The 11,215-nt window shown below is 34.2% G+C and overlaps 1 protein-coding gene across 1 annotated transcript; it reads left to right on the top strand.

Moving 5' to 3' along the window:
- The first annotated feature begins 7,621 nt into the window (after positions 1 to 7,621).
- Positions 7,622 to 10,698, top strand: LOC109818315 (U-box domain-containing protein 11). The gene is made up of 4 exons (XM_020383757.3): positions 7,622 to 8,037; positions 8,650 to 8,766; positions 8,863 to 9,297; positions 9,389 to 10,698. The coding sequence occupies exons 1-4, from the start codon at positions 7,699 to 7,701 to the stop codon at positions 10,457 to 10,459; spliced, it is 1,962 nt and encodes a 653-aa protein (XP_020239346.2). The 5' UTR covers positions 7,622 to 7,698; the 3' UTR covers positions 10,460 to 10,698.
- The last annotated feature ends 517 nt before the right edge of the window (positions 10,699 to 11,215 follow it).

The raw sequence follows: 11,215 nt of genomic DNA, 5'->3' as shown, positions 1-11,215 counted from the left end.
TCCAAACAACCTACTAATCTTACTTTGCTCTCATACCAAGTATGACATTACAATTCTAACCATAAGGAAAAAAGAATAAGCTTGTGAAACAAAAAAAAAAAACATAAATATACATCAGCTTATAACAATATAACATAAACAACCTAATCAACATCTTATGCAACTCTACATATCAATTTTCAACTTATAAACAACATCTCAATAACTTACAACACCACAACAAATCTTAACAACATCATCAACATAGACAAACAATAAGCAACAATTGCATCATCACGCATATCTATTATGGAGATCTCCTATAATAAAGGTGAGCAATTTAAGTAGTTAGATTGTATCAAACCATAGCATTTGACTTATCGCAATCAAATCAAGTATAGACAACTCTAATCCTCGTAGAGAACAACTTATTTTGATTTATCAGGTTTCGTCACTTAAACTAGGAAGTCTAGTACTTTGTCAAGATAAAATAATTTGGATATGAGTCTATCACAACATTAACTTGCAACATTAAACCACCTATGCGATTAGCACACCAACTACTCCCCAAATACCACATTCCTCCAATACTCAGTTAGGGACTAAGTCCCCGACCTTGTACTTTATTCAATTGGTAGCTTTATACATGTATGTCTCAATCCTGCCTACATATAGATACCACATAAAACCTTGAGAAGACAACTTAAAAACAACTAGTTATTCAAAAGCCAACTTGTCTATTAAGGGGTTTCAACTAAAGCTCTTAGAGTACTGCAACTTATATCTGCACAACGGATATTTTAATTTTTAAAATAATTTTTTACTTTACTTTAGTTTCTATGTATCTTATTAAAGACATGCATGCACACCACATGCCTAACGACTTAATCAACTATAATATCGTACAACTTATACAACTTCATCATCTATCAACGTGCATCTTAAAACATCAACATCTTACAACTTAATTAGCTTCATCAATTCTTATCATAGACAACTTTAAACATCATCATATATCATCATCCAATTAAAAAATTCATCATACTTTAACATGTAAAAAACTTAGAACATCATCCTTCTTTTCAACATATCATGTTTGACGTCATTCTAAGCACGCCTAACGCTATTGAGATAAAGATGTTCCTGTCTTACCCATGCCTAGCATCAATCCTCTTGTGCCCAATTTGGGGGAGGTAGAGAACATTTGAGTCTCCCACGCTTGGCATGATAAACCCCGCGCCTAGCCTCAATCAGACAAAGAGTTTCTACCTAACTCATTCCTAGTGCCACTCAACCTACGCCTAACATCATTTAGGTAGTGATCCACTAGCTTAATCACGTTGGAAACCACACCTCTAGGACTCAACGTCACTAAGTTAGAGAGTTCTCGAGTTCTCATATCCATTGTTACTTATTCCATCCCTTGTGTGACTAAGTCAAAACATTCCTCACTAATCCATGCTAAATGCTGCCAATCCCGTCTCTGACGTGATAAGGGTAGAAAGTCCCCTAACTTGAGCCATGCTTGACGCAATGAACACACATCTAGCACGATGCTCATTCTACACACAACAAAATTACCAAATGGCTCAAAACCTGCAATCCAACCAGCCAAAACAACATGCAACACAATGTACAAGATATGTACACCATAAAAAACACCAAACCAACTCAAGATACAACATGCAACTATCCAACACCAAATCCACCAATCTACTAAAGAAACTCCATTTTCAATAGCATCTCTCAACAACAATTAAATTCACAATCTTCACCAATTCAGCCATGAAAGTGACAAATTTCAACAACAATAAGCATTTAAGATAGCAAATCAAATCACAAAGCTTCTCATACCCCAACCCTAAGTACAAGAGGAGGGGGAAGAAAAGAAAGAACTGTAGGTCGCCATACGACTCCCACCAACTAAGATTCTTAGCTACGGGCCTTGAATCTTCAACTTAGCCAAGGAAATTAGTTGTAGGAAGAAAGAAGCAAAAGGGTTTTGAGTGGAAAAGTGGAAGAAGAAAGACTTGGGTTTTGGAGAGCTTCTCTTTAACTTCATTTTAGATTTTCTTAAAACTTGAACTTATGAGGACCTTGTCTTAAGAAAAACCTTATATACCCTTCCTAGAGTTGAACCAACTTAACCCTGACTCAACTATTGCTTTAGTTTTTGAGTGCCCTTTTCGGCAACAACCTCAATCGGCCTCTTTTATGCATGCTTATGCTGACAAGCCTCCTCGTGGCCCTTCCCCTTCCCCTTGTCTTTCTTTTCTCCTTGGGGAAGCTCAATATTCACTAAAGGAGGGATCAATGCACCACTTGGTGCCCCTGGTGTAAGCACTCCACCTTCAATGGCTTGTCACACTTAGTTTCCAAAAAGATTTTGAATATCTAAGTTGTCATTGTCGCTGCTCACATGATTCCTGCCAAAGAAAACAATCAAAATCAATCATAAAAAACCCACACAAGATTCATAAAAGAAAGGACATCATACTAGTTAAATAACACATTATCTCTGGTGATTTTGGCAGTCTAACCAAGGGACAATAGGGCAATCACCTAGGTAAGTTTTCAAGAAAGGTTAGGTTCATTTTCTCCTTAGCCTAAAGGTACGAGGTTAACACCAAATCATACTTTCGGGGGACTCGGTATAGTACAAGGAGAACAAAGGCTTGCCGCTAATGTAAAAAAAAAATTATTTCTCGTGCTTGGCTGAATCATTATTTTTTAAAAAAATTGACCTTAAAGTTCTTATACAATAAGGTATACGACTCCAATAAACATGTCTCGATCTTTCGAAAGAGTGAGATCCACTTGGTTTTGTTGGAAGGGGATGAATAATAAAAGTAAATAAATAACAGGGTTGTCAACCTCATGTTAAGAAACAAGCATAAATGTCGAAACACTTGCATCACAACCCAATTATTTGGATGCAACTGTGTCAATGCAATATTTAATATCCAAAGCACAATCATAAAAAAAAACTCATTGAATGACAAAGTTATTCTGAGGTCTTGGAATAAATAGTCCTACACATTGAAAAACAAATGATATTTATAGTTCCCTTGACCCAAAAATATGAAATGCGGGTTCAATCCACCGTCATTCCGACACGACTGAAGAATAATCGAAAACGATTCCTTAGTAGTTCTGAATTTGATGAACTTCTCGGATGTCTATAGAAGCCTTATCGATTCCTTATCATTGTACCAGGAGTAAATGTTGGTGACTTCTCCATCTACCCACTCCTAACCATGAATGGTTATAGGCAAATATTTTTGACTCGTCGCTACACGTGCCATTCAACGAGGAAGACCATCCAAAACGATGACGAACGACTCACCAACTTTGTTCACCCTCTACTTGACTATTTGTACTACTTTGTCATTTCCTAGAACATTCGAGATCGAAGTAGAGTCACTATACAGAGTTAACAATGACAACAAGTTCATATCAATTTAAGACAACAAACCACTCGAAACTCACAAACCTCAACCACGTCCCCATGAAAATTGAAAATTGAAACATACCTTGTTGAAAGTTTACTTGGCTCTAATCTCGGCTAGTTAGAGCAAATCTAAAGAACGTGAGGACGACTTTAGTTCACCTCCTATTTATAGTTATCATCGTGTGGAACCCTAATCGACATGACCTTTCCCAACTATTGGATTAAATTAAATCTAAGGGCTCACAAAATGTGACTCTTCAACTCTCAAAATACAACATCTCAAAATTAAGGGTCACATCTGTTACACTTTTTAAGAACAAAATTATCATCCACTTATCCTTTTTTACCATTTTCATTGCTTCGCTCCTTAAGACTAATTAGGGGCTTATATATCAAACAAACACCAAAGGACATGTCTCCATCTCCTCTTCGGACACTTTGGCCATCGAGATGGTCGATAACAACGCTAATCAAAGAATGTAATACACTACTATCATATTCTCAACCAACTCAACAGTTGAGATAGTTGAAATGATCATGCTACACAGTGTAGCAAAAACAACACTACAATTGATATTAAGAAACTACATTGTTGTCTCGGTCTCAACAATTCCAATGCTTGATATGGCTTATGTCCTTACGCTACATGGATTTGTTGTTATGAAACGATATCATCAACAACATAAGTAGCCAAAACAATGTAGTAGGTTTATCCTTATACCCACATCTAGTCTAGGAAGGCCTTGACATTCTCGACTGCCAAGCAAGCCGAGATGGTGAGATCGTTAGGTCATAAGAGCACACTACAAGTTATCTAACTAATAAAAGAAGCAAACAAGATTAAGAGGTTAATATGTCATTAGCAATTACATTACCTAATTGGTAATTAAGAAACAAATCCTACCAAACTCAAGCTTATTATGATCTGTATAAATAACTATCTAAAATGAGGTAAAACTATTGTTCATTTATTGTTATCCTAGATACTTGAGTTTGTTTTGACTTAAATATCAAAGTGTCTTTTACAAGTATTCCTTCCTTTGAAATTATCGATAAATCAAAAAATTCAGAATTTGATATTAGAAATTTACCATTATTCCTTGAATAGATAAACTTTTAATGTGAATATAATAATAATAAATATTTAAGAGGGTCCAACATTGTTATTTCTGGCAATTTTCAAAGAAAAACAACAAACCCTTAGGACAAACACACACGTATGGGTGGTATAAGTTAAAAGCATAATAAACAAAACAAATAACATTTCAAAGCTCATTGTTTAGTTTAGTGGCATTCTGAATTAATTATAAATAATGGTTTCCAACTAACCCAAAGCCTAGCTCCCACCCCTCTACTTTATCGCTCCGCCTGCAACACTGCAAAGACCTACATTTGTAAATAAGAAATGAATAAAGCCATTGTTATATTTATTATTAAATTAAATCATTATAATATGAAACTTGTTTTCTTTTTCTTTTGTTTTATTGGTTATTTAAATGGTTGAGGGTTGTCTTAGTAAGACGACAATATGATGGCTTTACAGGTTGGCAAAAGACCTTGCATCCTTACCCTTTTTCTTTCTTTCTTCGTGCATTATTTCCAGCTAGCAACCAAAATCATCATAAAATAAGCAAAATATCATAGAAAAAACAAAAGAGATGTTTATATTGGCTACTCACAGCGGCAAATCTAACCAGGAGCATCAGAAATTGTAAGAAAATTATATATATGTTTACAACTTACAAGTATTCGTTTATTATAAGAGATAATTTTATTGAAATTAAGCAAGACAAATATGATTTTTTTTCTCTCTAAGTATGTAAGACAATTATATACTCAATTTTTTTCCTTGAAACAGCTAATTAACTTAGAATATACTCATGTTAGACGATGATCCACACACTTCAACTATTTATAAAACCTTGGGTTACTCTCTAAAATTCGATGGTATTTATTTTTATCTTTTAAATTTAAAATTAATATTTTTAATTTTTTAATTAAAAACTTATTTTAATCTCTTAAAAATATTATAACATCACAACTAGTAAACAAATTAAATTAATCTTATAATATCAATTGAATTTAGTGTGATATTTTTATTAATAATAATACTAATAAATAAATTTTATCTAACAAATTTAGTAATAGGTGAATTTTATAAAACAGTTTCACTATGAATATTTGAAGAAAAGAAATAATTTTTTTAATTAAGATAAAAAATTAAATTTGAGAAAACAAAATCAAATTTAACTCATAAAATATATGTATATAAATTATCGGTCTATATTAAATATCATTAATTTTTAAAAGTGACCAAAATTCAATAAATATATACATTATGCATTATTAAATATTATAAAAACAAAAAGGAATATAACTCCACTTAACAAATCTTATAATTTGTTACTATTTATTAATATATATTTTTAATATATATAATATCTAATAATGTGATGTATATATTTTTTAAACTTTAGTCATTTTGAATAACATAAAAAGAAAAATATATAAAAGATAATAATATTTAATATATGTAAGAAATTTGTATACCTAGAAATTAAAAATCTATTTAAACCTTATATTATAAATTAATCAAAATATCATTATAAAATTTTGTTTTTTCTTTATATTATTATAACCATTCTGAAATAAATTGTCAAATGATTGGCATCATAGCACTTGAAAATTTCAAGAAAATTAACTTATATAACTAAACAAAATTCTAATTTCAAACATGAACAAACTCGAATCGTGAAAGTTAAAATTAAAAGCAGTATAAGTCATTAGAGTTTTATAAACTCGGCTGCAATAACACTTAAAAAAAATATGAACGGAAAACAAGAGCAACATAAAAATTAAATAAATAATATATTACCTTAAGTAAAAATAAAAATAAAAATAAAAAAGGTACATTTTTTTACAGCAAAATAGAGAAATCAACAACAGCCACACATATAAATCACAAACTTCACGTTATCTTTCAGTAAAATAAGATATTTTGTACCCAAATATCTTACGGCGAGGGTAGAAAAAGTAAAGTTCAAATATCTATTTGATCTTTATTACACAGTTTCATAAAATTTTAATTTTTAATTCTCATACTTAGATTATTTTATTTTAATTTTTATGCATATTGTTTTTCTTTTTCTTTTAATCACTATTGCTTATTTATTATAAAATAAAAAAATAAAGTTTATAAAATTATGAAGACTAAAAACTAATGTATATAAAAATTTAAAATGAAATGCTTTTAATTATTGAGATTAAAATAATAAAATTCATAATATTATACAAAAAAATTCAAATAAATATTTAAGCCATAAGTAATGAGTATTTATAATGAAAAAAAAATTAGAAAATAAACCGGTAGTAGATTTTCTTAATTATTTTTTTTTTGAGTTGGAAAATGAAAAGAAACCAAAGAGAAAGATGTCAGAAAATGGTTGGGAAAATATTGTGAATTTATGAAGTTCATAGCAAAAGATAGGATAATATTAAAAATGTTAAATCTATTTTAACATTACTAGTTTCCATAAGAAGAAAATATTCAGACCTGTGTTCCACGTTGCTGTCACGCGGCTCCGCCGCTGCCTATAGCTACTACATTGCCAAATCTTAATATTCAACAAATAATTAATTTTACTTTTTTTTTAGGGGAAATAATTAATTTTACTTAAACGCTAACTATTTAAAAACGTTCATGACATTTTTTTTTATCACCTATTAATTTATTTTACGAATAACATTTCATTCATAAATTTTTTTATTAATAAATTATCAATCAAAATTTCAGATCTAGTTAGATTTTATGAGTAGGAGTATTTAACACCTATAGGTAGTAGTGAAACTGAAAATTTCTTAAAAAGAATTAAAATATATTTAAAAAAAATGAGAAATAGAAGTTAGTTGTATTACACTTCATAATATTCGAAACCCAACTGTATCCTCTCGTTTCCTTTCTCTCTCCGTCATTATCCTTCCTTAATTTCAATTTCAATCCTCCGAGATTCTCGCTTCCCCGTTAACCCTCTCAGGAATGAAAGAACCAATTATTTAAGTATTTTATTTAACTAATAAAACTACCAAAATGCATTTTCTTTTCCATTTATTTAATTACCTGGTAATAATTTAAGAAACCGCAATCGCAACACATTAATATTGCTACGACAGCGTTTTGGTTTTGGTACGTGTCTATACTTGATAAGTCTCCTCACACACTTTATTAGACTCTCTCTGACTTCACACAAACCGCAACCTCAGAAGCCGCAATGGCCACCGGCGACCACACGCCGGAGCTCCTCTGTCTCGTCCACGACATCGCCGGAATGTGCGCCGGCTCCTCCTCCGTCGCCGCCGTCTTCCGCAAGGACTGCACCGATCTCGTTCGCCGGATCTCCCTCCTCACTCACTTGTTCGAGGAGATTCAGGAACTCAACGACGTTGTCGATTCCGATTCCGCTTCCGCTTCCTCGTCGTCTTCGTCTTCTTCTTCTTCTTCTTCCGCTTCCGCTTCTGCTTCTTCCTGGTCCTCCGATCTCGTCCTCGCTCTTCACTCCGCTCGGCGCTTGCTTTCCGTCGCTAGAAACTTCCGCTCCAATTGTTCCTCTGTGAGTTTCTCGATCCGTTAAAACGCCACCGTTTCGAGAGGGTTCTACTTTCTAAGTTCTAAGTTATAACCTCCAGCTCCGACGTCGTTTTGCTCGGTTTTTCTGTAATTTAGATCTGTAGTTCACTCGCCTGAAACTGCCGTTATCATTGTGCTTGGTGAAGTTTCGCTGCATTACTTTATGTATAACCTAAACGGCATCGTATTGAAAAAGAAAAACATCTTTAATTTGGTGGAATATAGTTAGTGTTGATCAAGCTCAGAATGAAGCTCCATTGTTATTTGTGAGGATAGATTTGTAGTTTTTTTAGGATTCGAAACTTTGCTTAGGTATGTTGTGCAGATGGGTTTGGTGCGTTCAATTGAACCGCAATTTAGGAACTGAAATGCTTTTCCAATTAGGTTACTCGTTGCGTTCTTTATGTTGTTTCGTTGGCTGGGATTGTTCTTCTGTTTGGTGTTTTTGTGTGTTTTATGATGTATTGTTCAAATAGAGATGCTTTTGCAGTTGTCAAATAATTTGAGTTGGAATCTCACGAGGGTTGAATTTTAATGTGTATGTGTAAAAGGATGTCTGTGTGCGTCTCTGAAATTTGATGTATCTTGATTTAAGGATGGAGCTGCCAAGACCATTGTCTTCCAATTTCAGTGTGTCACGTGGAAATTGGAGAAACTGTTGAGCAATTTGCCGTATGACAGTTTGGACATCTCGGAGGAAGTCAAAGAACAGGTAGAATTTGGATAAATGGTGTTTTTTTTTTTTAGTGTTGTTAATTTTATCTACAGTTTGCTTGAGTGAATTTGCTGATATTATCTGCTTTTGTAGGTGGATTTGGTGAGAGCACAATTGAGACGAGCCACGGAAAAATACGGGTATATGATTTCAAAGATGCCTTCTCATGAGTTATCCCAGCCGCTGGCTGAAGAAATTAGTCAGGTTCTTGGCAAATCTGTGAATGGATTGTACAAACAACATAGCTGTCCGGAAAATTTATCAGAACTAGACAGCATTCCTGAAAACAATGGGCAGAAAAGTTGCAGCACACATCGGGCCGGATCTCGCTTGGAAAGAGCAAGGAGCATCCCTGCTTCTTCGGAAGTTTCCTTAATGAATGCCACTGATCCTGAGAGTCAAGAAATTTCTGAGACAAAGAATCTACCTGAGGTTAAAAAGCCTGAAGCAATTGTGATTCCTGAAGATTTCCTCTGCCCTATATCCTTGGAGCTAATGAGGGATCCTGTTATTGTGGCGACCGGTCAGGTAAGTTCATCTGAGATGTTGCATCAACACAAGAAACATTCCTGCAAATTTTCTCGCTCTTCTAAATTTCCTGCCTTTTGTTATTCTGCAGACATATGAAAGATCCTACATACAGAGATGGATAGATTGTGGAAATACAACATGTCCAAAAACTCAGCAGAAGCTCCAACATTTGACCCTTACGCCAAATTATGTTTTAAGGAGCCTTATTTCTCAGTGGTGTATAGAACACAACATTGAGCAGCCAACAGGACTAACTAATGGAAAACTAAAGAAGAGTGATGGATCGTTCAGAGATGTTACAGGTGACATAGCAGCAATTGAAGCTCTAGTCCGGAAGCTCTCCAGCCGGTCTGTTGAGGAGCGTAGAGCAGCTGTTACTGAAATTCGATCTCTATCCAAACGAAGTACTGACAATAGGATACTAATTGCTGAGGCTGGAGCAATTCCAGTTCTAGTCAACCTTTTAACTTCAGAAGATGTATTGACGCAAGACAATGCAGTTACTTCAATTCTCAACCTTTCCATATATGAAAATAACAAGGGACTCATAATGCTTGCTGGTGCCATTCCATCCATTGTCCAAGTTCTCCGAGCTGGAACCATGGAAGCAAGAGAAAATGCAGCAGCAACCCTTTTCAGCTTGTCACTTGCAGATGAGAACAAAATAATAATTGGGGCTTCAGGAGCTATACCCGCTTTGGTAGAATTGCTCCAAAATGGGAGCCCAAGAGGAAAGAAGGATGCAGCAACAGCTTTGTTCAATTTATGCATTTATCAAGGGAACAAGGGAAGGGCCATTAGGGCAGGGATCATCACAGCTTTGTTGAAGATGCTTACAGATTCAAGCAAATCAATGGTTGATGAGGCCCTAACAATAATGTCAGTTCTAGCCAGCCACCAAGAGGCAAAAGTTGCTATTGTAAAAGCCAGCACTATACCAGTTTTGATAGATCTTTTGAGGACAGGATTGCCTCGCAATAAAGAGAATGCAGCTGCTATTCTACTTGCTTTGTGCAAGAGGGATGCCGACAATCTAGCTTGTATAAGTAGACTTGGTGCTGTCATACCTCTCACTGAACTTGCGCGAAATGGTACAGAGAGGGCCAAAAGGAAGGCGACTTCATTATTGGAGCATCTTCGGAAGTTGCAGCAACTTTGAATGGTGTAGTTCTGCAAAGAACTTTAAGTTTCTTATCTTCTCTCATTATTTGACATAATTTACCACACTGCGGTTTGCAAACTGATCATACGAGGGTGAAATAAGAAAAGTCAGCCTCATTGATTCAGTTATTCTTTACTTGGTTTGTTCTTTTTTAACCCATGTATGAGCGTGTAAAGAAATCAATTGATATATTGTTTCCTTATTAAATTCTTACAGAAGTTTCCGTTTTCCTGTTATTTGACCTGTCGGCCTGTTGAAATTGTTAACTGTATGATGAGCATCTAGCCCTTGTGCTACTGACTGTAACTAAATCTGGACCGTGCCAGAATTATGGCTCTGTTTGAATCTCAATAAATGTATTCAGTTTTAACATTGGTTCTCCCCAGAAAGATAAATCGACATCATTTTTTTTTTCCACTTTTCCCCTAATCAAATCATGAAAGTGGAATATGGAAAGAAAAGGAGAAGGAAGTTTATATGAATACATTAATTCAGATAATATTTTCCTGCAATGCTTGTTTCGAGTAATTAGGCAATCTAATGGACCAAACACCATGAGAACAGAGTTCAGTGACTAATCCCCAACACTGCAGGTAGCAATTAAGCTCTATCACTTGACATATGAACAATTGAAAGTACCTAAAAATTATCCAAATTGCCATTATATAATCCGAACTATCTGTAGTTTTAAGAGCCGCCACTCGTTTCCATATGCAACATGCATACTGATGTTTGTACTGGTCAAGGATAGTG

This window comes from Cajanus cajan, chromosome 3 (genome assembly GCF_000230855.2).
Source record: "Cajanus cajan strain Asha chromosome 3, NIPB_CcT2T_4, whole genome shotgun sequence".
Classification (NCBI taxonomy): Eukaryota; Viridiplantae; Streptophyta; class Magnoliopsida; order Fabales; family Fabaceae; genus Cajanus; species Cajanus cajan.
This window is presented reverse-complemented; position numbering and strand designations above follow the sequence as displayed.